General features: G+C 41.0%; 1 protein-coding gene across 3 annotated transcripts in view; it reads left to right on the top strand.

Moving 5' to 3' along the window:
* Positions 1-27,987, top strand: part of fam53c (family with sequence similarity 53 member C) — a 127,176-nt gene that overhangs the window by 52,751 nt on the left and 46,438 nt on the right. For all 3 annotated transcript variants that reach the window (XM_080201133.1, XM_080201134.1, XM_080201135.1), the window contains one exon: positions 22,853-23,673. In XM_080201133.1, coding sequence (XP_080057259.1) covers positions 22,853-23,673 — 821 coding nt within the window. The remainder of the gene's footprint in view (positions 1-22,852; positions 23,674-27,987) is intronic.

Raw genomic sequence — 27,987 nt, forward strand, 5'->3', positions numbered from 1 at the left:
TATAAGCTTTCAACTTCCAAAGTAGAAAATCTGTTTTAAAAAAAAGGCATTAAAAGTCAAGAGACTAATGCATATGCAGTTGTCTCCCTTTTAGGAAACTTCCAGTTGATGTTTAGGTAAGGTTTCCCTTGCAGGAAAAGGAATATGAAAGTGAAAAACACAAATCAATTACTAGAATTTTAGATTTGGAAAATCTGATAATGGGTAAAACAAGTGAAGAATAGTGAAGGATGTTTAAAGGAATATTTAGCACAATACAGAACCAGTTTATACCCTTGAAATAAAAAAGCATAGCTTCACAGAAGAATAGCCATGGATAAGGAACAGCAGAAAAATAAAAGAAAGTACTTATTAAGATGCAAAAATCAGCATGATTCTGCTGAATGGAAAAGGTACAAAGACCAGCAAAGGACCTTATAAGAGCTACTAAAAGAGCTTATGAAAGGAAACTTGCAAGGGACATCAAAATCAATAAGAAGAAATTTTATAGTTGTATAAAAGGAAAGAGGGTTGTCAGGAACAAGTGGACCCACTAAATATCAAAATAGGGGTATCTTCAATGACTATGGGGAAATAAATGGCAGACACTTTTGCCTCAGTACTTACAGTAGAAAAGGAAGATACCTTACTGTAAAACATGAAGTTAATAGTGGAATGAGGACAGGGTCTAAATAAAATTAACATAAGTAAAATATTGACAATGCCCAGAACCTGATGGTTTCTATCTGAGGGTTATAAAGGAAATAGATGCCATAACAATAATCTTTGAGTTCCCTAGATTCAGGAGTCGTCTCTCTGGATTGAAAATTGCTCAAGTCACTCCGCTTTTTAAGAAGAGTGAAAGAGTAAAACCAGGGAATTACAGACCAGTTAGCCTAACATCTGTGGTAAGAACATTATTGGGATCTATATTCAAGGATAGGGTAACAGTTTTTTTAAAAAGATGACTAATGTAGTAGACAAGGGAATGTGAGTGGATGTTGTTTGTATGGACTTCCAGAATGCATTTGATAAAGTCCTACATAAGAGGTTGTTAACTATGGTGAAAGCTCACAGAATTGAAGGCAAATTACTGACATGGCTGGGAAATTGTTTCACTGGCACACAACAGAAAGTAGGCATAATGGGTAAGTACTCAAATTGACGATGTGATTAGTGGTGTCCCACCAGAATCTGTGTTAGGGCCTCAATTATTCACATTTATTAATGCCTTGGATAAGGCATAGAAAGTCAAATATCCAAATTTGCTGATTCACAGAAGTTAAGCAGCATTGTAGACAGTCTAGATGATAGCATAAAATTACAAAGGGATATTGCTAGGCTATGTGAATGGGCAAAACTGGCAGATGAATTTCAATGTAAACAAGCGTAAGGCTATCCATTTTGGACTGAGAATGGTTAAATCGGGATTTTCTAGATGGCTTGAAGTTAACTACAGTAGATGTCCAAAGAGACTTGGAGGGTTCAGCTGCATAGATCTTTAAAATGCCATGTACAGGTGCAGAAAATAATCAAGAAAGCTAATGGAATGCTGGTCTTTAAATCTGGAAGACTGGTGTATAAGAATACAAAAGTTAAACTGCAGCTATACAAAACCCTGATTAGACCCCACATGGAGTACTGTGAACAGATTTGGGTAACCATGCATTAGGAAGGATGTTTTGGTCTTGGAGAAAGTGCAGTGTAGGTTTACAGGAATGATATCTGGATTAAGAGGTTAGTTAAAAGGAGAGATTATACAAATTAGATCTGTTTTCTCTACAATTTTAGAAGGTTATGGGGTGACATGATCAAAGTCTTCAAGATATTAACAGGAAAATACAGGGTGGATATAGGTGAGAGATTCTAGAATTGGGGGAAAATTCTAAAATTCGGGCCAGACCGTTCCCGAGACGTTAGGAAGCACTTCTATACACAAAGGATGGTAGACATTTGGAATCCTCTTCCACAAATAATAGTTGATGCTAGATCAGTTGCTGTCTTTAAATCAGAGATCATTTTTTTGTTAAGACTGTCGGCCAAAAGGCAGGGGTATCAGTTAGACCTACGTGTCAGCCATCAATTCATTGAATGTTGGAACAGGCTCAAGGGGCTGAATGGCCTATTCCTATATTTCACTTTAGTTTCAGATGAACTTTGCTAGCTGGCTTTTGAAATCACTGTCAGACTCTGTCTTTAAGTTCTATTGAACCTTTTATATTTTAAAACGTATTCTTGTGGATTTTTTGTTGCCTTTCCAATTTATTCTTCAAATGGTATGTCTTTTGATTTGGTTTGTTAATGTCATATGTACTAGCGTACAGTGAAAAATCATTGTTTCTTATGCACTCTACAGACAAAGCATAATGTCCATAGAGAAAAAAACGAGAGAGTGCAGTATGTAGTGTTACAGATATAGCTAGGGTGTAGAGAAAGATCAACTTAATGCAAGGGAGGTCCATTCAAAAGTCTGATGGCAGCAGGGAAGAAGCTGTTCTTGAGTCGGTTGGTTCGTGACCTCAGACTTTTGTATCTTTTTCCCAATGGAAGAAGATGGAAGAGAGGATGTCCAGGGTGCGTAAAGTCCTTAATTATGCTGGCTGCTTTGCCGAGGCAGCAGGAAGTGTAGACTGAATCGATGGGTGGGAGGCTGGTTTATGTGATGAATTGGGCTACATTCACGACCTTTTGTAGCCCCTTATGGTGTTGGGCAGAGTAAGAGCCATACCAAGCTGTGGTACAACCAGAAAGAGTGCTTTCTCTGGTGCAGCTGTAAACGTTGGTGAGAGTCGTAGATGACGTGCAAATTTAATTAGCCTTTGAGAAAGTAGAGGTATTGGTAGACTTTCTTAACTATAGCGTTGGCATGGGGCGGATCTGGACACCTAAAATCTTGGAGCTCTTGACCTTTCTGCTTTGTCCCCGTTGATGTAGACAGGAGCATGTTCTCCTCTCCACTTCCTGAAGTCGATGACAATCTCCTGCCTTTTGTTGACATTGAGGGAGAGATTATTGTCGTCACACCAGTTCACCAGATTCTCTATCTCATTTCTGTACTCTGTCTCATCGTTATTTGAGATCTGACCCATTATGGTGGTGTCGTCAGCAAACTTGAAAATTGAGAAACTTTGGCCATGCAGTCATAGATATATAAGGAGTATAGTGAGGGGCTGAGAACACAGCCTTGAGGATGATCATGCAGGACATGTTGTTGCCTATCCTTACTGATTGTGGTCTGTGGGTTAGGAAGTTCAGGATCCAGTCGCAGAGGGAGGAGCTGAGGCCCAGGCAATGGAGTTTGGAGATGAGTTTCATAGGAATAATGGTGTTGAAGGCTGAGTGATAGTCAATAACTAGGAGTCTGAGATAGGTGTCTTTGTTACCTAGGTGTTCCAGGCTTCTGAGCAGAGCCAGGGAAGTGGCGTCTGCTGTGGACCTGTTGTGGTGGTAGGTGAACTATAGTGGATCCGAGCTGGAATTGATTCGTGCCATGACTAGCCTTTCAAAATCCTTCATAATGATGGATGTCAGAGCCACTGGATGATAGTCATTAAGGCACGCTGCTTGGCTTTTCTTTGGTACTGGGATGATGGTTGTTTTCTTGAAGCAGATAGGAACCTCAGCTTATTGTGAAGAGCGGTTGAAGATGTCAGCGAATACCCCCGCCAGCTGATCTGAGTGCTTGCCCAGGTACCCCATCCGAGCCACTGCTCGACCTTTGAAAAAGCTGCTCTGACATCTGCAGTGGTGACCTCAGGTACAGGTTCATTCAAGGTTTCCAGTGCAGAGGGCATGCTATCGCTAACCTCTTGCTCAAAATGGGTGTCAGATGCACTGAGCTCCTCAGGAGGAGGGCGTAAGAGCTGGCGATTTTATCTGTCTTTACCTTGTAGCCTATTTTGCCTTGCAGACCTTGCCATAATCATCGGGGGTCTGTGTGGCTAGCCTGGGATTCTAGCTTGGTCTGATACTGTCTTTTGGCATCTTTGATGGATCTCCTTAGATCGTATCTGTATAGGTCAGCGGTGCCTGACTTGAATGCCTCAGACCTAGACTTCAGCAAGGAGTGAATATCCCTGTTCATCCATTATTTCTGGTTGGGAAACACACAGATTTACTTCTTTGGCACACAGTCTTCTACACAGTTACTAATAGTCAGTTACTGTAGTGGCATACTCGTTCAGGCTGGTTGCAGAGTTTTTAAATACTGACCAGTCCACTGACTCCAAGCAATTCCGTAAGAGATCATCCGATTCCTCAGACCAACATTGCATGACTTTCTTTGATGGATTCTCCTGTTTCAGTTTTTGTTTATAAGCTGAAAGCAGGAACAGAACCTTGTGGTCTGATTTGCCAAAGAGTGGGCAGGCGATAGAGCAGTAGGCATGTGTAGGCATTGTCATCTTCTTGATGGTAATGGAATATCAGATAGGAAATAGTTACTGAGCCCATCAATGAAAGGGAGATGAATTGGAGGTGGTTCTTGCAGGTTGCAGGAGGGGCATTGCTGGACAGTGCACAAGGTTGGAGAGTGACCTTTCTAATCAGCTAAATTTCGATAGAGTCAGTCTTGTTTATCTGCCAAGCTGTGAGGATCCAATGTTTTAATCTGGTCCTTGTAGACATGATATTTCAGTGCAAAACTGTTCCTGGTTTGCTGCGCTTGCAATCTCCGTGAGGAAACTTGGCAATTTGGGAAATGGAAAATTGCATAGTGTATTAGAGAGTGCTTCTGAGTTTGAGTTTGGCATACATCACTGTTCAACTGACCTGGATGTAGATGATGAGAAAACTCTAAAGCTGTAGATAGGCGATACTGAAAAGCATTATTTCATCTCTGGACAATGTAAATAAATTGTCATACAATTCCAACTAGAGTATAGTTTGTGTCACCAATGTAGTTAGTTACTGATGGCAATATATTTGTGTACACCTTAAGCTGAGTCATGCATACTGCATGACAAGGTTGCTCATAGCTACTGTCTGCTTGGTCAGGATGCAGACCCATTGTTCAGTTGTCTATTGACCAATTAATGATTCCAGTGGTTTGTGGAAGGATGAAGGTTGATGAAGATAAGTAGGGGAAAGTTTCTTTGTTTCAGATAACTCTACAAGCCAAAATCCTAACCTTCAGTGTCAAACCAGCCTAATAAGCTATCGCAAGCTTCAGTACCCCAGTTTCAGCTGGACATGTTGCGCCCTCATTTCTTGGTTCTTGCCAGCCTGACTGCACCTATTTTCTGGACTTATCTGTGTGGCAATGGTGAGAGAGTGTATTCCTCATGAGAAGGCCAGAAGCTACAATTATATGAATTTCTCACTAACTTAGATGAGAAACAATTAGGAATGGTAATGGCTTCCAGAAATACCTGGTAACTGACTGACATAAAAAAGCAAGGGTTACTGATCCTCATCTTTCCCATCTTGTCCTGGATGTACTGGGACTAGTTGTAATATAAATACCGGTAGGCCAACTAAGACGGTTAATTCTGCACACATTGGAAACTAAAACACTGGCTTTCCTTTGATATTAGCTGGGCAACTGATATATGCATTACAACTAGGCTCAGCACATCTGGGACAGGACAGGAAGGGCAAGAATCAGTAACCCCTGCTTTTTTTTTTGTTTTAGTCAGCTGGTTGTTAGTTGTATCTGGAAGCCATCATCAACTAAGCCATTTGGAAGGCCCAGATAGTTTTGTTAATTAAGATTTTCTTGACTTGTATTTGAGAAAACAAGCAATGGATTCTTTTCAGCAAATGCCTCTGATTACTTGTGAAATGCTGATTTACTGCTACATTCTTCTCTTCCCCCATCCCTCAGTGCACAACAAGCCAGAGAATGCCAAACAAGCTTTGCTGCGTTCCAACATTTATGCTGATCCAAGTACTGGTCTGTGTTTATCTGATTAATCTGTGTGCTACAGACTCGTATGTAAGAAGGTAGCTTGTGACTTCCCGTCTTTGGAGCAAGTGAATTTAGTTTCAGATGATGGAGGCATTGGTGTTTAAAATTGAGGGTCTGTCACTGTGTCGAATAATGTTAAGGAGAAGTTGGGTAGGTAGGATTTTTTTATCATCTAAAGAGAAAGGGATTGCCCCTACTTTTGTTGAAGTTCTTATTGAGGAACTGGGAAATCATTCCACTATCACCCTGCTGAGTTATAGTGAAAAAACCTGAATAATCAATTTCAATGTAAAAATCGATAAAATCACAAGCATTATCTATGGAAATGAATGCAAACTGGAAGAATTGAAATCCCTAACTTTGTGGAAGGTAATAAACTTGCAAACGTGTATTTATAATAGCAAATGCACACATGGGGAAAGTTCGAAGAATAGTTAGCACACCTTTACTTTTTCTGAATGGGTGAATGATGATTACTATACTCTTGCTGTAGATCTGTAAAATGTTGACTTGATCTTGCCGTTGTACACACTTAGCTTTATTGGTTAGGATGGCTCGTAATGAGAAAGTGGTCCTTGAAGTATTGACATGCATTTTGACATTGAATTCCCAATGACACTAAATGCAAGGTCTGCCACTCATAGATTAGGGAAACCTGCAGAACAGGTTAGCTGCAATTCAAGCAGAATACTCTACAAATAGATGGGGAAGGAGTGGTACTTTCAGTAGACTCAATTGTGTCAGACATTTTGTGATGTCATATGTAAAGTCACCAAAGTCCCAAGTAACCGTTGGTTGTTCTCCCCTTTGACGGTGATATCTGACTGGTGATCTGACTGATTTAACCTGAGGATCATTACACCTCAACTGAGGAGAAAGGTTGAGAAGGCTGGACCTTCATGAATAACCTTGGCTGGTATGGGAATTGAGCTCATGCTGTTGGCATCGTTCTGCATCACAAGCCAGCCTTGACACATGATTAGCCTGTGAGGCTCATTGGCCCTTTAACTTGTATTGAACTATATTAGCCATGCAGCTAGCAGGAATACAATAAGGTGGGTTGGCTATCTGCCTTCATAAGTCATTTCTTTCCTGCTGAATTGAATGAAAATTATTTGCCAGGTTTCTGCTATCCTGTCCAAGTATAAAAAGAGGTAATACATCTATTCTTGCCTATCTATCCCCTGAACACTGCGTAAACCAAGAAGAAACCGTAAGCATGAACTTATAAAGGACCTTTACACAACTTCAAGACGTCCCAAAGCATTTTGCAGCACTTTAAGTGTAGCTGCTATTGTGATGTAGGAAATGTGGCATCCAGTTTGCACATAGCAAGGTTCCACAAACAGCAACCTGATACTGATCTGTAGAAATCTAGGTTGTGTTGTCAGGTATCTGACTGAGACATGCACTCAGAGCCGTAGTGCTACCACTAAGCCAAAACTTCAAAGCCTTACAGACCACCAGGACAGACAAAGCGATCTGTAATTTCCATCTCTTCCCCACCTCCCTCCAACAAAAATAGGCAATCAACGCCCCCCAACTGTGAAAGCTAATCAGCCTGGCTCACTTGGGAATAGGTCAGTGTGTTTTGTTCTGAAATAGTCCCCAGCGCTCAGAACTTTGGCTTCTCGAGGAGCTGGCTGGAATTGCAGTACAATAAATGTGTATGGGTTGGGTGGTGGAAATGGCAGGGACTAGGTTTTAATGGGATACAAACCCAAACAGTATTCCACTTCATATATAGTATTTTTAAAAAGTGAACAGCTCAAACAGCCAGATTTAGCAAATTCTGCTTTTCAACTAATCAAAGCTTCCAGTATGACACGTCACAAATGAAAACAAACTATGCATCTGGGTTGGATCACATTTCACTACAACCTTTGCTCAGTATAAAAGTGAAAGTATAAAGTCAAACTTTTGATAAAACTTCTCAGGAAATTGTGCTAAAAGCAAATAGATTTAAGCTTTCTTCATATAAATCAGCACCTGCCTTTTCCCTTGAATAGTCAGCAATGTTGATCAAGCTAATCAGAGCTTTGGAAATGACTGTTGGAGGTACATAAAATGATTGGAGGACGTGGGTGATGGAGAACACCCTGATTATTTTTTCCCTTTTATGAAAGCAGCAACTCTTGCACTCTGGAGGAAGTGGACACCCACCCTCCACCCACCATCTTCATCCCTTGTCTTTGTGCACAGTGAATTGTGCTGCGTGAGTGCTGGGTAACTTGAGTTTGCAGGACTGATTTAGAAAGGGTCATCACAGAAGAATTTGACTCACAGCAAAATAATGATCAGGAATGGGAACCTGAATGATTTTTCTTCTTGAGCAGGAAATGCAATTGTTTGCACCCAAAAAGAGGCCAGCAGTGAAACCTGAACCTATGCAAGAGCAATTTTATATTTTACTGTCTTTTGAAATAATATATCAGATCTAGAAATGAATACATTGCTTCTTCAGGGAAGCTAATATAGAATGAGGGACAGGGCCCCACCAGAATTAAGGTATGTCAATTAACAAATAATGGAGAAAATAATACCAGTTGAGGAGTCCCAAATTCCCAGGGCCATCTCAGGATTTTGAAGGAAGTGGGTGCAAACATTACAGATTCCCTAATCCTCCAAAATTCTCTGAATTCTGGAAATGTTCCTTTAGATTAGAAAATTGCACCAGTTAAGAAAGCTGAAAGAAGGAAACAAAGAATTCCAGATTGGTTAGTGTAATGTTGTATCAGTTATTGGAAAGTTAGTAGCTTCTATAATTAAGCCTGACACATTGAGTTTTCAGCTGATTAGAGAGAGCCAGTGTAGCTTTGTAAAGCATGGATCAGACCTTTTGAAAGGGACTGAAGTACATAAGAAATAGGAGCAGGAGTAGGCCATCTAGCCCTTCGAGCCTGCCCCGCCATTCAATAAGATCATGGCTGAGCTGAAGTGGATCAGTTCCACTTTCCCACTTTCTCCCCATAGCCTTAGTTCCCTTGTCTATCAGAAATCTATCTACCCATGACTTAAATATATTCAACGACAAGGTAGCCTCCACCACTTCAATGGGCAGAGAATTCCAGAGATTCACCACCCTTTGAGTGAAGAAGTTCCTCCTCAACTCCGATCTAAACTGCCCCCCCCCCCCCCCCCTTATCTTGAGGCTGTGCCCACTAGTCCTGCTATCCTTTCTAAGCAGGAAGAATCTCTCTACCTCTACCCTACCTAGCCCCTTCATTATCTTGTAAGTCTCTATAAGATCCCCCCCTCAGCCTTCTAAACTCTAACGAGTGCAGGCCCAGTCTATTCAATCTCTCTTCATAGGCTAACCCCCTCATCTCTGGTATCAGCTTGATGAACCTTCTCTGTACACCCTCCAAGGCCAATATATCCTTTCACAAATAAGGGGACCAAAACTGCACACAATACTCCAGTTGCGGCCTCACTAGTACCCTGTACAGCTGCAGCAACCCTGCTTTTATATTCTATCCCCCTTGCTATAAAGGCCAACATTCCATTCACCTTCTTGATCACCTGCTGCACCTGCAGACTGAATTTTTGCGATTCGTGCACAAGGACCCCCGATCCCTCTGCACAGTAGCATGCTGCAGCTTTTCACCCTTTTAATAATCCGTCCTACTATTATTTCTACCAAAGTGGATAACCTCACATTTGCTAACATTATACTCCATCTGCCAGGTCCTTGCCCACTCACAGCCTATCCAGAGGTGTTGGACAGAGTAGAATATCTATGAATGTTATTTACATGGGCAACCAGAACACTTTTGATAAAATACCTCAGAAGGTCTAAAGTTGAAGCACATATTGAAGGCATGTTATTGACCTAGTTAGATGATTTGTGAAGTAGCAGGAGACCAAATAAATGTAATGGGCAGAGTTGGTGTGCGTCTTGCCACGACCTCTAATTGCCTTTCAGAGGAGTTTGTACATAGATTGCCTGAAGTTAGCATGCAGGTGTCATAAGCACTTGGGAAGGTAAAGGTCTTTTATTGCAAGGGAATTGTGAGTATGAAGTTAAGGAAGGTCTGCACAATTGTATAGGACTTCGGTGAGAGTGCACTTGCAGATATTGTGTATAGTTTAGTTTGCCTGACCTAAGGAAGGATTCGCCATCTTGATTCTTGGGATCAGATGGCTGTCCAGGGTAGTTTTCCAGGGCAATTATCCTCTCCATCTTAGACTGAGGAGCAATCTCTTGAAACATGTAAAATTCTGAGAATTGACAGGGTTGATGATGAGGGGCTGTTTTCCCCTTACTGCAGAGTATGGAATTAGGGATAATCATCTCAGAATTAAAAAATACTTTGCCATTTTTAGGATTCAGATGAGGAAAAATTTCTTCACTAAGGTTTGTTAATCTTTGAAATTTTCCATTCTCAGGGAGCTCTCAATAAGTGTAGAGAATCATAGAAGCCCTACAGTGCTGGTAGGAGGCCATTCGGTCCATCAAGTCTGCACCGACCCCACAATCTCACCCTATTCCTGTAACCCCACATATTTACACTGCTAATCCCCTGACACTAAGGGGCATTGTAGAATGGCCAATCAGCCTAACTCGCACATCATTGGACTGTGGGAGGAAACCGCAGGAAACCCATGCAGACATGGGGAGAATGTGTAAACTCCACCCAGACAATGACTCGAGGCCGAATTGAACCTGGGCCCCTGACGCTGAGAGGCAGCAGTGCTAACCATTGTGCCGCCCAAGGCTAAGATCAATTGCTTTTATGGCACTAAGTGAATTGAGGGATGTGGAGATTGGATGGGAAAGTGAAGTTAATGTAAAAATATAGCCATGATCTTGCTAATGGGAGAGCAGGCTCATTGGGCTGTATGACCTACCATTCCTGTTTCTTATTAATACTTGATTGGTAGGATTTGATTAGTGACATCCCATAGGGAATTGTTTTGAAACCTCAACCATTTAATATATTTACTGACAAATTATGGAATTGAGTTACATATCCAAGTTTCCTGATGATGAAAAGATGGTCAGTATTGTAGGCTGTGTAGGTGGAAGCTTAAATCTATTAATAAATTAAGTAATTATAATTGTAGCAAATGGATTTCACTTTGGACAAGTGTGAGATCACCACTTCAGGCCTAAAATAGAAAGATCAGAGTAGTTTCGAAATGGTGTAAAACAAACAGTTGAGCTCCAAGAGTGACTTCCAGCTACGTAGATATTTAAAATGTCATGAGTGCGTACAGAAATTCATCAAAAGCTCTGATGAAATTCTGGCCTTTGTATATCTGGGATCCAAGGGCATTGAAGTCATCCTTTAGTTGTAGAAAGTCCTGGTTGAACAATACCTGAAGTTCTGGGCACCATACCTTAGGAAGGATTTATTGGTCTTGGAAGTAGTGCAATATAGACTTGTATCTAGATTACATTAGCTCGGGTTGTATTCACTGGAATTTCAAAGGTTTTGGGATTATTTGATCAAACTTTTCAAGATATTGAGGGATCAAAATTATTTTTGCTGTTTGGGGAATCGAGGAGCAAGGGGCACTGCTTAATAAATTGGATCCAAGCCTTTCAGAAGTAAATTTAGGAAACACTTGTACATAGTTTGGAACACTTCTGCAAATGATAGTAGATACATGGTCGATCATTAGTTTTAAATCCGAAATGAGTGCATTTCTTTCTACCAATGGCTAAGGAATATTGAGCAAAGATAGGCATTTTGGCTTGATTTACTATTGTCATGTATTAGTATACAGTGAAAAGTATAGTTGCTTACATGCTATGCAGACGAAGCATACTGTTCCGAGAGAAGGAAATGAGAGAGTGCAGTTACAGTTATAGCCAGGGCGTGGAGAAAGATCCACAACCTAGGTCCATTTAGAAGTTTGATGTATGAAGTTGAGTTACAGATCAGCTATGATCTCATTGAATGGTAACTGAGATTTTTGTTAGGTAAGGGTTTGGAGGGGAATGGGTCAAAGATCAAACAACAATTGGCATTTAGAAAGCATCTTTCAACATAGTAAAATGTTCAAAGGTGTTTCATAGGTGAGTTATCTCTCAATTTGGCAGGGAGACATGTAAGGAAGTATTTGGACTGATAACCAAAAGCTTGGTCTGAGCCAAAGTTTTAAAGGGCAGTCTTAAAACTGGTGCGAGAGAAGTGGACTTTGGGAAGAGATTCCAGGACTTGTGGCCTGGGCAGCTGAAGTCAAGGCTGTCAGTGGTGGAGCGATGAAATCAGGGAATGTGCAGAAGGGTAGAATTTGAAGAGTGCAGAGATCTGAGGGCTGTAGGGCAGGAGGTGGTTAGGGGTATAGGGAGGGGTGAGGCCATGGAAAAATCTAAATAAAGATGAAAATTTTAAAATGTAGACTTTGCTGGGCCTTGAGGTCAGTTAATTCATCTAATTGAATGAGTGAAGAGGCTTGAAGGACTGAATGGTTTGCCCCCTATATAATTGTTAAACAAAAACAAACTATCTTCAGATCACTGGAAAAATCAAGTATGCAGACTAGAGCATCAAGTTCAGACGTGGCTTTCAAATCAATCACAATAGGATGGGGAGCTTTGGAATGATAAATCAAGCCACAAGAAACACTCTGCACAGATGAGTGCTCTCACTCACCAGGAGAAGATGGAAGGGAAAAATGGCACACACGCAAGACAATCACTGGCATGCACAACACAGCAAGTGAAACCTATAGCTCACAGCATCTCAGCTGGAGCTCTTTATGAAGTTGAACATAAATAAAAATGATTTGTCAAATCTTGCAATTAACAAAAGGGTGACCAAAGAATCCAGAGTGAAGCATTGACTAGGCTTCTAGTTTCCACTGGCAACTATACAAAATTCCAGTTATCTGGCTGCACTGTTCACAGAAGTTTTATGATGTAAGAAATTCTCATCTAATTTCAGTCTCTAACTTTGGTGCTGTTGTTGAAACTGAACTTGGAGAACTGGACCTAATGAAGTCTCTTTAAAAAAAATACAGCAAAACCTGATCTCTGCTTAAGAGGAGTTATGAGTGCTGATGTTAATAGCTAATTTTATAAAAAATTACATGTGCATATTCTCTAATCTTTCAAAATAGCAGTCTAGTCTACACTTCACTGAATTCAACATCTTGCCAGCACCTATCGCTTGTAGTTTATAACTTGTGTATTACAATATTCAAGCTGAATTCAATTCAAGCAACAAGAGAAAGCAGTTGAAGTTTGTCCTTACAACCTGAAACGTACAAACTAGAAGCAGGAGGAGGCCATTCGGTCCTTTGAGCTTGTTCTGCCTTTCATCATGATCATGGCTGACTATTGAATTCAATATCCTGATTTTTTTTTTCTTCCCCTGCCTCCTCCCTCCTCCTCCCCCCCACCCTTTCCTCCCATAAACCTTGATCCCTTTAGCCCCAAGAGCAATATCTAATTTTTTTTTGAAATCAGATGACGTTTTAGCCTCAACTGCATTCTGTGGTAGCGAATTCCACATATTCACTCTCTGGATGAAGAAATTTCTTCTTGCCTCAGTTGTAAAAGTTTTATCTCTTATCCTCAAACTATCACTCCTAGTTCTGGACCCCTTTACCATTGGGATTATTCTTTCTGAAACTACCCTATCTAACCCTGTTATAAGTTTGTATGAGATTCCCCTCTGTCTTAACTCCAGTGAATATAATCCTAACCAATTTAGTCTCTCCCCATATGATAGACGTGCCATCCCAGGAATCAGCCTGGTAAACCTTTGCTGTATTCCCTCTATAGCAAGGGCATCCATCCTCTGATAAGGACAACAAAACTGCACGCAATACTCCAGATATGATCTCACCAACGCTCTGTACGATTGCAGCAAAACATTTCTATCCCAATCTTCAAATCCTCTCACTATGAAGGCCAACATACCATTTGCTGCCTTTACTGACTGCTGTAGCTGCGTGCTTACTTTCAGCGACTGATGCGCAAAGATGCCAAAGTTTCACTGAGTATCCACCTCTCTCAATTTATACCCATCCAAGTAATAATCTTCCTGTTATTCCTACCAAAGTGCATAATCTCACTGAAACATCTCTGAAATGTCTCTGCATCTTCCTCACAGCTCACCCTCCCATCCAACTTTTTTATCATCTGCAAATTTGGAGATAATACATTCAGCCCCTTCTTCCAAATCATTAATAGTCCTCGTACAGATCCCTGCAAAATCTCACTAGCCACTGACTGGCAATCAGAAAAAGATCCATTTATGCCAACTCTTTGCTTCCTATGTGCTAACCAGCCTTCTATCCATAACAAGACATTACCTGCAATGCCATGTGTCTTAACTTTACATAGTAGTCTGTTATGTGAAATCTTATCAGAAGCCTTCTGAAAGTTTAAATAAACCATATCCACTCATTTTCCTCTGTCAAATCAACTGGTTAAATCGTCAGAGTTCCAGTAGATTTGTCAAGCATGATTTCCCTTTTGTAAATCCATGTTGTCTTTGATTATATACTGCCTTCCAAATGCTGAGTATGAAATCCTCAATAGTAACAACTTACCCACTAACGACATTAGGCTCACTGGTCTACAGTTCTATGTTTTCTCTCTATCTCCCTTTGAATAGCAGGTTTACATTAGCTACCCTCCAATCTGTAGGAACTATTCCAGAGTCCAAAGAATTTTGGAAAATAACCATCAGTGTATTTACTATTTCCAGGGCCAGTTCCTTAAGTACTGTGGGATTAAGATTATGAGGACTTGGACATTTATCCACCTTCAATCCCATCAATTTCCCCAAAACCGTTTCTCTACTAATGCTGATTTCCTTCAGCTCCTCACTAAAACATGTTTCTTTCAGCACTTCCTTTGTGAAGACTGAAGCAAAGTACAAAAACATGATAAATATGTAAAAGCTAAATAATGGCCATTTTATTTATTCTTGATGCATTTTTGTGCTAAAGGCAGAGCAGCACTGTGGAATTGAATAGCATTTACATCCAGAACAAGGCATTTCAGAAGAGTAAAATTCTGCACTGCCTGTCCAGGAAAGCTTAGGTGGGGATGGTTTAGTCAGTCAAAAAGTGTTTCAATATTAACCTTGCCTGTTCTTGATCGTCTAGTGTGAACCTTAAACTCCACTTTTCCCTCAGCTGTGCAGTGTTGGATTCAATTGTAGCACCCAAACATTTGAGCAAATATAGAACCTAGATCATCTGCTTTCTATGCCCCAGCACCAAGTGATGCATTTGCCCACTAATGCCATTGAATCATTTGAATTTGTATAATGCTTTTTTTTCTCTTTCATGCAACTAAAAAGTGGTTAATGTCCTGAATTGCAGTGAGTATTAACAAAAGTGAATAGCCAGAGCTGTTGATTGAGGGAGGAATGTTCACCAGGAAGAAATCTTTACCCTATGTTCAGCACTGCCATAGGATCCTCCATCTTCTGAATCAGCAGAAAGAACAGACAGACAAGGACTTAATTAAGATGTTCAAAAAAGTGGCATCTTCGGAAATGAAACACTCCTCCAGTAGTGTTCAATAATGAAGCATCAACTGAATTTATATGCTCTAATCCATGTACACATAGGAGCAGTACTAGCTGAGCTAAGTTGAAACTGTAAAATCGTCATTATCCGTCATGCACAGGGATTGGCTCATGCCAGTTAATAACACCTGTTAAGTGTTTCATTTACCAATGGAATACAGTGCAATACTTGTAGCACGATCTAATCTGCATGCACTTAGGGAGTAAAGAACAGTATTCTTCATACTTCTAATTATCAGCAGCATATAACAGCCTGAATTGATAAATAATACAAGATACGGGTAATATTTCTGGATAAGTTTTTAATTGCTCTGGTTGGTAAAGAGATGTTTCATATTAGGGGAACATCAGAAATTCCTGTTAGTTGGAAATTCTGGCTGGTAGATATCACGAGTTTACTGTACTTGATTTTTAGTACACGTTGACTGACTTCCCAAATTTTGTAATACAAGAGCAATTGACTTTCCATAGACTGGTTGCTAATACCATGGCATAAAAACACTGGGTGTGGGGATGACTCAATAAAGTGATACTGCATTCTTTCATGAAAATGTCAGATGTCATTGAAAGCTTTGAAATATAAGATGGCTGCAGTCAATAGTTTCCCATTGCATTGATCACAATCCACCCCAACTTTCAGATTGTTTGGTACTGGCGCACTTCCAATTTGGGTGTGTCGAGATTAGCTGACATTTATTAACCAAATTCACCATTAAGTAGTTGTCGTCAATGGGACTAAATGAGGATTAGCTATCTGCAGGTCAAAATGCATGTATTCAAAAACAAATCTCTTCCAGTTTACTTCTCTCCTTTCTTGAAGCCACGAACAACTTACTGGGATATTGTTCCACAGGCAGTGAGCACCCTCCAGTACCTCACCCAAAGGGGTCAGTCTTCATACGTGGAGTATTGGTGAACCTTTTAACCACGGTGGCATCACAAGAATCCAATCCTGTTTTCTGTCAGATGTTCACACGAATCCACTTTCCAAAAAGATTGCCTGGAAAGCCATCATGAGAAGAAATCCTAGCTTATTTTATCCTCCTCAGCTTATGAGGTTAATTGCTTTGGAGGGATCAAGCAGTTTAATGCATTGTAACCTGTTTCTCTTTGTAAGTTAAATGTCAAGAATAGTTTGGAGTGAAAATTATTTTCAGACAGCAGTGCTGTGCTGTTAGACAGAGCAAGTGCTGTTGTGGAAAGAGCCACTTGTGGGCATCCTGCATATCAGCTGAGGTTCCTACACAAATGACACAGCATAGAATGCAGAAAGCAGATATTGTGTCACACGACCTGCGGTTCGTAGTTTGTTTCCTTTCAATATCTGCAAACAATGAAATTATTCTCTAATTTTGTCCTCTGACCATAAATATGCAATTGCTCTTCCGTTGTTAAAATCAGCAAGGATATCAGAAACATATTTCTGCAATGCAACCAAATTTGTCCATCTTAAAATTCCATGGATGGGCTTATTCACTATGCAATGCTATGGATTGTTTGTGAATGCTGCTTTTCTTTTGTTGGTTCTGTTGTCTTGCTGTTCCACTCATCCACATAAGATGCCAGGGCCAGGCTGCAAAAATAGTGAAGGTGTCACTTGCTCAATTCCCTAGTTTGTTATGTGGCAGTGCACAGTGGTTGTGGATGCTGGAGAAAGATTGGAGTGAATTTGAAGATCAATTTCCTGGCCATCGGATGGCCATTGGTTTTGTTTGCGGTTGGTCTATTCTCTGTCCAGTCCCCAACACTTTTGTCTGATATTTTTATTCTTGGGTTGCTACAAATGCTGAGATCCATGGAGACTTGGTTCTGCATCATTCCTACTGATGCAAAAGCCTTGAAGCATTTACTTCACGAGCTGACATTCCTGTCCAAGTCCCAGCCACCTGCTTGACTTGCATAGTATCCTGAAGCATGAACACCATGATAATTGTGATTTATTAATATTGATACTTGGTAGCTGCACTAAGCACTGTGTATTAATACATTCGTGTATTCACCAGAAGCGACGTCACAGGTTGCTAGTGTGGGAAACTGCCAGAGCAGCAAAGCAGCCATGTAGTGAACATCACTCTAAATAAAACTCCGTTACATTTAATCCTCCATGCTTCCCAGCATCAATTCTCCAATATACAACAAAAAAACTGGCGATGAAAATGTTAAGCAGCGTTTGCTAGCCACCAGAAAGAAGGAAAATTCCAGGAAATGTCAGGAACTGAAGACTTGGAAGACAAGTTCTTTGTATACACTCCAGACGTAATGGGCAAAATGGATGTGAGAAATGATCCTCTGCACAGTAATTAGAGTGCTCTGCTTAAAGAGAGACCAAAGTTCACGTTGCCTTGTTTAAAAGGAGATAAATCAAGGTAGCTGCTCAAAATGGGTTGAAAGTTTGCATTTGGGGGACCTCCATTGGTAAGAAAATGGCAGGAATTTATGGTGTCATTGGTCCCTTTGATGAAAATGTGGAATGATGGAGTTCCTAGGGGAGGAGGTGCAGTGGGATGGGATGTTTAATCTCCTCCGAGGTTGAGTGCAACTGGAGAAGCTAGGCACTAGAACATATGGACAAGTTGTAGATATGTTGCCAGCGCATTTTTCGCTGAAGGCTTTGGTAAATGCAGAGCACTTCAGATTGCACAAAATAAATCAAGGTGATGCGGAGTCAATTGTGCAATTTGTGGTTTGTGTTAAAAAGACTGACAATATTGGGAGTTTGGTGATGTGCTGAATGACATAATTTGGGACAGATTTGTCTGTGCAATGAAGCAATGCAGAAAGTTTGCTAACCAAAAGTAGCCTTACTTTGAAAAGGGCCAAGGAAATTGCTGCTACAATGGAGCTGGCTGCAAAAGAAGCTCAGCGGCTCAGTTTGTGTACTCAGTGGGCTGAATCGATCAATACCTAAGTGTTCTGAAACTCCTATCTCTTTGATTTGTGAAGTCAGGGCATTCAGCTGCAGATGTTGGTGTAAGGACATAGTATGCCGAAGCTGTGGGGGGAAGAAAAGGACAAGTAGCATGCCTGTTGAAGAAAAAGCAAGTTACAAGCAAAAATAATCAAGAAAAAAGGTAAAACGACATGTAAATATAACATTGCTGGATGGACAGCCAGTAAGGATGGAAGTTGACACTAAGACAGTCTCACTCATACCATAGACTAAACATAAGGAAAAACATATTTCCTTGAAAGCTGCAAGAATAGTGTTAAAGACAAACAGGTGAAGTGGTCCCACTGATGGGCTGCATTGAAGTAGCTGTGCAACTTGGTGGACGAACAGCAGATTTGGCTTAACATGTTGTAAAGGGCAATTAGCCAGCATCAATTGGTCAAATGTGGTTAGAAGAGATTTGACTGAACTGGGCCAAAGACAACTTGATGATTAATGAATTGGGCTTTGCAAAGACTGTAAAGAAGCTCACTGTTTGATGGAGAGCTGGGGAGTATGAAAGACATCACAGTTAAATTTGAAGATTAAAGCAAAATGCTTGAAAGTGAGGTTGGTACCCTGTGCTATCAGGCTGAAAGTGGAGGCTGACTTGGAATGATTTGTGAAGTCAGGGGTCTTGGATCGTGTCAGCATCAATCAATGCGCTACACCAATAATAACTGTCATCAAGAAGGATGAATCTATAATGATTTGTGAAGACTTCAAAGTCATCCTAAATCCAGTATTACGTGTGGAACTGTACCCATTACCCTACATCAATGACACAATTGTGGGATTGACAGGAGGCCAACATTTTAGCAAAATTGACCTAAGCCAAGCTTTCCTACAGATGAATATAGACCAGAAGTCATAAGAACTTCTGGCAATCATGACATATTGCCCTTTGGTGTCACAGCTGTTCCTGCATTGTTTCAAAGGGCAGTGGATCAGATCTTGAGTGGACAGAGTCCATTGTTATCTAGGTGGCATCCTGGCCACTGGAAGAGATGAAGAGGCACATCTTCGGCATATGGATGTCACTCTTCAAAGATTAGAAGACCAAGGACAGAGAGACTACCAGGACAAGTGAGTTTTTCCAATCCTCCATTGAGTATTTGGGACATGTCCCAAATACCACGGGTCTTTACAAATCTCTTTTGGAGGTCAAGGCTATTGCAGAGACATCTGCACCTCAGAACATTGAACCACAATGAAAGATTTGTTCAAATTTGGCAACCATTTTAAAACCATTGCATAATCTCTTGTGCCTGAACAGGAAGTGGAAGTGATCAGTCAGTTCAATGCAATAATGCTTTCATCAAGCCAAAGAAGCGTAGCTCAAATCTGAAGTTATTAGCATTTTGTCCCTACTGTACCCTAACAGTTAGTGAATGATGCATCCCCTTGTGGCATTCCCATTACTTTTGCGTCTTGAACGTCAAGCAAGGCTGAAAGTAAAATTGAAAGCATGTAAGATTATCTTTGGAGCAAAGAAATTCCATAAATCCTTACAGAAGAAAACCACACTGTTGGTGGACCATTGTCCATTAACTACCATTTTTGGACCCCACATGGCAATCATATCATGGCAGCAAATCGAATGCAGAGATGGGTATTGCTATTGTCTACACATAATAATTACCAACACGTGTCGGCAATCATGTCTACAGTGTAATGTGGATTGACTTTCAAGATTACCACCAACAAGTAGTTTGTCAGCCAGTAGCTTGTCAAACTACTTAAGCAGAAGTATCTTCTACTTTGAACTGGTAGACAGTACACCAGTCACTGAACAAGTAAGTAAGAACTCTTGGAGTGATCTGATGCACTCAGAAGTGATGGGAATGGTATTACAAATTAAGAAGTTAGAAGTAACACCTGACTTGAAATTACGCTCCTGTAGAAAATTGGAGCTGCCTGTACAGTCAGGATGGGGACTCTTGATTATTCCACCACCATTGAGAAGATTAGTGTTAGACAAGTTGCATGAGGGCCATTGCAGAATTGAATGCGTGAAAGAAAAAGTCAGAAGTTATTGGTGGTTATCTGGTGGCCTTGATTGGAAGTGGAAATTGAAGAGAAAATTGGAACGTGTTCTTCATGTGCAAAGATAAGAAAGCTGCCACCCTTGGCATCTTTAGAAATGACCAGCAAAGGCTTGGCAATACATGCATGTAGAATTTCTGGGATCTTTTGAAGGACGTTTGTTCTTCGTAATGGTTGATGCTCATTGAAAGTGGCTGGAAGTCGCTATAATGAAATCTACTTCATCAGAAAAGACTTTTGCGTGGCAAGGAGAAGTCTTTAGTAGGTTTGGATTCTACGATCAATTGGTAAATAACAATGAATCTTAATTTGTCTCCCAAGAATTCAAAGTTTTTTAGAAAGGGAAATGGTATTTGAAATATTAAGTCGGCACCGTACCATTCTGCTAAGAACAGACTAGCAGAACATTTTGCCCAAACCATGAAACATACGTTGAAAGCAACCAGGGAATAACGTTCACTGTTCAAATGTCTTGACCAATTCCTGCTAATATATAGGAATATGCACATTCAATGACAAATCTTTCCTGCATTATACTGAAAGACAACTACTTTTGGCACTCGATTTGTTGAAATCGCTGAAAACGGAATAAATCATTTCACAGCAACAGTAAGGACAGAGAATGGTGAAAAAGCAAAACATTGTGTCGTCTACCAAGGGCAAGGAGATTTGACTAGGAATTACTCCACAGGAGAAAAATGGGTTCCTGCCATAACCCTTGCAGAGACTGGACTTGTCTCATAGACCATCCAAGCCAGAGATGATGTCGATTGGAGGAGGCATGCAGACCAGTTGTTGACAGGAAGAACCGAGCCGCTGGAAATGGAAACTGCTGAAAATCCAGGTCTAACTGTACAAAGTCCTGACCCGAATCATCTTGCAACCCTGACAATGACAGACATGGATGAGGAAAGGAACACCTCACCTGTAGGCCAACCAATGCTGACATTATTTATGTTAAGCACTAATGATTTTTTTCAAAAATGAAAATGCTAGAGGTTACAACCAGTGCAGAGAAGACGCCAGAGATTTGCTACCAATCATTGAAGCAGTGACCTTACGATGACTATCTGATTTATTGATTGTTTATGGATTACTATCTATATTGCACTTGAATTTGTTGAGGATGTTTAATTTAGAAGGAGAGGAAATATTATGCAATAATGTTGATTCTTGGGAGCAACAGTAAGCGCTGTGCACTAATATATTCATTTATTCACTAGAAATGATGTCACTAGCGCAGGGAACTGCCAGAGAAGAAGCAACCATGTTGTGAACACCACCCTGTAAATTTCAGTTATTTTTAACCTTCTGTGTTTCTGAGCGTAAATGCTCCAATGTACAACAATGAGTTGCATGCACCAGTGACTCTGAAAAACAAGGTGGCTAATCAGGACAGCAAGGGCAGTCAGCACGGAAGGGTAACCTGTGAGACACGCAGATTGGGTTGGAAGATGACAGCCATCTTGCATCCAAGAGAATTTAATCTGGGGCAACAGCTGGCTTTAATGCACTTCCTCTGTAGCTAAACTGGGATAGAGAGAACTTTGCAACTGCTTGGATTGAAAGTTAAGTCCCCTCAAAGCCCACAAAAAAACCCAAACATAGAAATTCAATATGCTCACTAACGGATCAATCACCGAATGCTGCAATCCTCCACATGTGGTGGATGTATTTGAATTGAATGTTTCATGTGATTTGTTCATTTCCCAACCCTTATCTGTGATTAGTGTGTAGTGTTCTTGAGCTCTGATAGTGGCCTCCTACTGTGACCACTTTCCCAGGTGATGCCACTCATTCCCATCACCATACTCAATTTCTACTATTTACTTGGTTATCACAGTCAATGCACTGGCCAATTTCATAAACACAATTCCCTTCTGCATGAGCACATCTTTTCAGTGAAAGAACAGTTTTATTACCTATTGCTACTTGGCTTCCATATTAATTTCCTGTAAGTTACAAAGTATGCCTATGCATTCCTCTGAAGCTTAATGCAGAAAGTTTTTTTCGCACAATTTATTAGTGCTATTTTAACCTCTAAGCTGATCTTTGCTTGGCAGTCTGGGATAATCTGCGATATGAGGGGGAGGGGAGTAACAGTCACAGGAAAATATAAATGTCCCCTCAGCCATACTCCTAGGCTTTAATTGGTAAGTCAAACACACAAGGTGGCTCCAGGTTCTATTCCTAGTCCAAGCTACGTGAGCTCATTTCAGCTGGGATACTAGCGAAGATGCTACAGTTGGTCACTGTGTCAAGAAAAGGTAAATCTTAGCTTTGGCTTCTGCTCCCAATTGTTGTCCAATGATCTTTGCCCAACAATATGGATGTTCGCTTATAACGTGATTAGACTTGGTTATCTTTGCAATACCATGGACCCCTTAGCCCATTGAGTGGTATCTTCAGGAGACCTGTGCTGAAATGCTTTGTTGATGCTTTAATGCTATATTTGTGTTACTGAATGTCTTTTCCATTGTACCTTTGCAGAGGAAAGGAAGTGGAATGTATTTGACACTTCAAATGCTGAATTACCTGTGAATATGGGGTTCCCTTCACTTGCAAGCTACAACCTAAGCAGCATCAACTCCTCCAGTCAGAACAAATCCTTATGGACAGGTCAGGCAACAAGTACGTGGATGGGTCACATGACCAGCACGTCAGTGGGGAACTTAAGTGACTTGCAGTTCTCTGAGAGTTTTGCCTCGCTGCCAGATCCACCGACCAAGAGACACTGTCGATCACTCTCTGTGCCAGAAGACCTGTCGCGCTGCAGGTCTCTGTGGAAACCAGTCGGCTCCAAGGTCTGGACTCCTGTCAAACGGCGCTGCAACAGTGGTGGAAATGCAGCTGTACAGCTCAGTAACTCGACTCAGCGCCCCACCAGCCTTGGCCTCCAGCAACTTCCCAACTCCGGCCATTACTCAAACACCAGCAGTTTCACATTTTCCAGTCTCACAACATCTCCTGAATCCCCATTGCCATGGATGCTGTCACCCAACAACCATTCCGCAGATATCGGCGAGAGAACTTTTTTGGGCGTGCAGTGCATTTTGCCCGAGCAATGCACATTCGTCCCTCAAAGGCGCTTCTCACTCTCACCAGTGCACATTCGCGAGGCAACAAGATGTCTGCTGTCAGCCAAAAGCACACCCTCCTCCACTCCAGAGATGAACCGGCGGCAGCAGGGCCTGTTGCGGAGTCATTCCCAGCCCTGCGACTTAAACGAACGCAAGTGTGGTATAAAACGGAGGCATGATGAGGATGTCCGATGGACAAGGCCTACCTTGGACTTCTTCAAAATGAATCAGGTATGTGCTAATGTGTAGGAACCAATTGATCTTAGTCCACAGGAAAACAACACAATGTGAGTTGCTCCACATTGGGAGGTAAGGATCTGGGTTCAGGCCTAAATTTAAACATGAAAATGCATCCCCCCCACCCCCACCTCCATATAAAGGTACCAAGTTTCTATTAGTAAAGGCAAAGCCAGACTTCAGTGTCATCATGCCTCTCAACAACTTCTGATCTTTGTGGTTTCTGGAGTTTCTAAACATTATCGGTTCACTGACTGCGCTAAACATAATGCATTTTGTAAACTGCCTTCAGAAAAGACTTTCTGTGCATCTAAATTGGTAAAGTAAGGATGTGAAATGGATTTAACAGCCCATCTCCTATCTCTCCATAATTAATTCTGGCCAAGTGCTGGTGTTAATTTTTAGCTCTGTAGTAGGAAAGGTGGTAACAAACTAACTCAATCAGTGCTTCACACCAGCCTGCCTAAAGTGCTTCAAGAATTTGAATACTAATATAGAGTTTGATAAGTAGATCTCCCAAGATGTTACAGGAAGTTTAGAGCCTGAAGTAACCTTTTCATTATGTTTTCATTTCTTCCTTTTTTTTAATCTCTTCTTCTGTTCCCAAATGGGGTACAGAATTTCACCTCACCTGTTCTACCTTGGCAGGAAGTGCCAAGTGGATGCTGGGAAACTATGAAATAAAATGTGCCTTGAATTTCAGAAAGCTTCTGGTAAAGTTCCATCTGAAAAGGATGCGACTATATACGTGCTCAAAACAATGTGCATCCTCAGTTTTAATTTATGAGGTGAATATGAAATTAGCTCAAAGGGAGGAAGCAGTGGGTACTAGCTGACGGAGTGATGTTGGGATTAGGAGATGTACCCAGTGGAGGACCTCCTGGATTGCTGCTGGAGCTGTTACTGTTGATCTAAATCTCAAAATTCGACCCATTGCTTAGAAAGTGAGCTGAAAGTCACTTTCTTTAGAAAGTCATTTTGAAAATGCCACAAGTCAAAGTGTATTCTGGACTTTAGAATTGAGCCCATTAATTCTGAGTATTGTAGTCAGTGGTTGTTTCCTTAGGTTGTGAAGTCACTTACTTCCGTTGAATCTGCACTTTCAATTGGTGCTGTAACGTGATGCTCATGTGGTTTTTGTTTGCAGGAGAATATTCTATATAAAGATTACCTTGGACCAGTACAAAACCATAATAAGCAGCATGTTTGTGATGAAGTTTTTTTAAGCCAAGTCTAGCAACATGTCTAAGTACACCAGTGACTGCATTTACAGAATTTGAGATTACCACAGATTAGCTTTATAAATCTCTAAATTACCATTTGAAACCTATTATTTAAAAAGAAACAAAATTCTTTGCAGATAATGTATAACAAAGTGTGGCCTTGGTGTTTTTCAAGATACTGGCACCGTTAAGTCACAAAATTAAGCCATGAAGCTTCTGCAAGAGCTCTTGAGGACCTGCATCAGTTAGTGCCGCAATTACAATTAATTTCCTCTTAGAACAACAAACAAGTCCTCCAAAATAGCTTGTGTGATGCATGGGTACGGAAATGAGGATGCTGTGGTGTTGTGATGGATATCCTGTACTATATGACTTGTTTCGTCGTGTTTGGTTTTATGGTATCATAGTGATGCTAGGGCTGGCTCAGTAATCATACAGCCAGTTTTAACTTGCACAAACCCAGGTTTACTTTGGCTTGGATCAATTGTTAGAAATCAAGACTGTGCTTAAAGCAAAATACTGCGGATGCTGGAACCTGAAACAAAAACAGAAAATACTAGAAAATGTCAGCAGGTCTGACAGCATCTGTGGAGAGAGAGAATGGAACCAATGTTTTGAGTCTGGATGGTCTTCTGACGAAGGCTCATCCTAACTCGAAACATTGGTTCTATTCTCTCTCCACAGGTGATGTCAGACCTGCTAAGATTTTCCAGCGTTTCCTGTTTCTGATCAAGACCGTGCTGCCTGACTCCTCTAACGTGTAACTCCAAAAACTGTTCCTCCGCCAGCCCTGTCCACAGCCTTATTCAGCTACTGAATGGATTAGTGCTCAATAAAAGCTTTGAACTGTTGTACAATACACAACATGTCCTGACTTGGACCATTATTTTTTGTAAGTTTATATAAAATGTTACCATGGACGCTTTATTTGCATAACATGTTGCCCCTGGATCTCCAGCAGGGTTCCTGCTTTAATTTGGCTTGTACTATTCTGTACATTACAGGAAGTTCAGCCAGTTTATGTAGGGGAGCTATTACAACTTACAATTCATTTTATTAGAAAAACAGCATCGAGGGAAGCATAAGGGCAGCTGGTGCATGGGAAGACTATCACCTCCCAAGTTTAGGGCGGCATGGTAGCACAATGGTTAGCACTGCTGCTTCACAGCTCCAGGGACCTGGGTTTGATTCCCGGCTTGGGTCACTGTCTGTGTGGAATTTGCACTTTCTCCTTGTGTCTGTGTGGGTTTCCTCCAGGTGCTCTGGTTTCTTCCCACAGTCCAAAGATGTGCGGGTTAGGTTGACTGGCCATGCTTAAAAAAAATGCCCTTAGTGTCCTGAGGGGCGTAGGTTAGAGGGATTAGTGCGTAAGTATGTAGAGATAATGGGGGTAGGGCCTGGATGGGATTGTGGTCGGTGCAGACTTGATGGGCCAAATGGCCTCTTTCTGCACTTTAAGGTTTCTATAATTTCTCCAAATCATCATCAATCCAACTTGGGTATTTATTCCTGGTCCTTCATCGGCGTTGGGTCAAAATCCTGAACTCCCTAGTTAACAGCTGTATAAATAGGTGTTTCTTCATCAATGAGTTGCAGGAGTTTCTGAATCTTTTCATCTTCTCAGAGATCATTAAGAAAAGGCAGTTAATACTGACATTGCCACATTCTGAAGAATTCATTCTTTTAACATGCAATTAATGATTAAGATCCCAATTAAGAACATAAGAACATAAGAAATAGGAGCAGAAGTAGGCCATCTAGCCCTTCGAGCCTGCCCCGCCATTCAATAAGATCATGGCTGATCTGTCGCTGCTCAGTTCCACTTTCCCGCTTTCTCCCCATAACCCTCAATCCCCTCTCTTATCAAAAACCCATCAACCCGCGTCTTAAAAATATTTAGCGAGGCAGCCTCCACCACTTCAACGGGCAGAGAATTCTCTGGAATTCTCAACAACTTGTATTTATATAGCATGCTTAAAATCACAAGCCTCCCAATGCACTTCGTAGGAGCATTATCAAACAAAATGTAACAAGCCATGTAAGGAAATAATAGAACCAGTGATTTGTCAGCTGCTACTCTGTTGGTAGCACTCTCCTCTGAGTCGGTAGGTCTGGGTTCCAATCCCTTTCCAAGACTCAAACTCAAAAACCAAGGCTGACCCTGGAAGTTACATTTTTCAAACAAGACATTGAGCCACAGCCCCCATCCGCTTGCTGCAGTGAGTATAGAAGAACCTGTGGCACTACATTGAAAAAGAGCAGGCGAGTTATCACCATTGCCCTGGACAATATGTATCCCTCAATCAAAATCACTAAAAACAGATTATCTTATTAGGTGTTAACAGGAGTAGGCCATTTGGAACCTCCCCCTCCGCCAAATGGTCATTACATCACTATGGGAATGTATTTTCTGCATTAGTGGTGATTACACATCAAGAAGTACTTCATTGGCTGTAAAGCACTGAGATGTTTAGTGATTCTGAAAAGTGGTATTTAATGTAAGACTTCCCTTTCTTCCCTTTATATAATCAAAAGCTTGGTCAAAGATATAGGCTTTAATGACTGGCTTAAAGAGTGTAGGGAGGGAATTCTGGATCTTAGTAAGAAGTCTCACAACGCCAGGTTAAAGTCCAACAGGTTTATTTGGTAGCAAATGCCACTCGCTTTCGGGGCTTTGCCCCTTTGTCAGGTGAGTGGAGAGTCCTGATCACAAACGGCATATAAAGGCACACACTTAGTTTACAGAGTACTGATTAGAATGTGAGTCTTTACAACCAGTCAAGTCTTAAAGATGCAGATAATGGATCTTGGCAGCTGAAGCATCATTAAGATCAGGGATGCTTAAGAGGTGAGAATTGAAGAAGTGCCGTTGTCTCTGAAGTTTGTAACGCTGGAGGTGATTGCAGAGCTAGGGAAGGGTGAGGGCATGAAGAAACTTGAAAACAAAGATTAGAATTTTAAAATTAAGACATTGCTTAACCAGGACATGCTTAACCAGAAATCTGTATGTCATCAAACACAGGGCTGATGGATGAGAATCACACCAGCAGCTTACGGTTATTAATTGAGTGGAGTTTGCCATTCA

Source organism: Carcharhinus amblyrhynchos, chromosome 13 (genome assembly GCF_965287045.1).
Source record: "Carcharhinus amblyrhynchos chromosome 13, sCarAmb.v2.hapA, whole genome shotgun sequence".
Classification (NCBI taxonomy): Eukaryota; Metazoa; Chordata; class Chondrichthyes; order Carcharhiniformes; family Carcharhinidae; genus Carcharhinus; species Carcharhinus amblyrhynchos.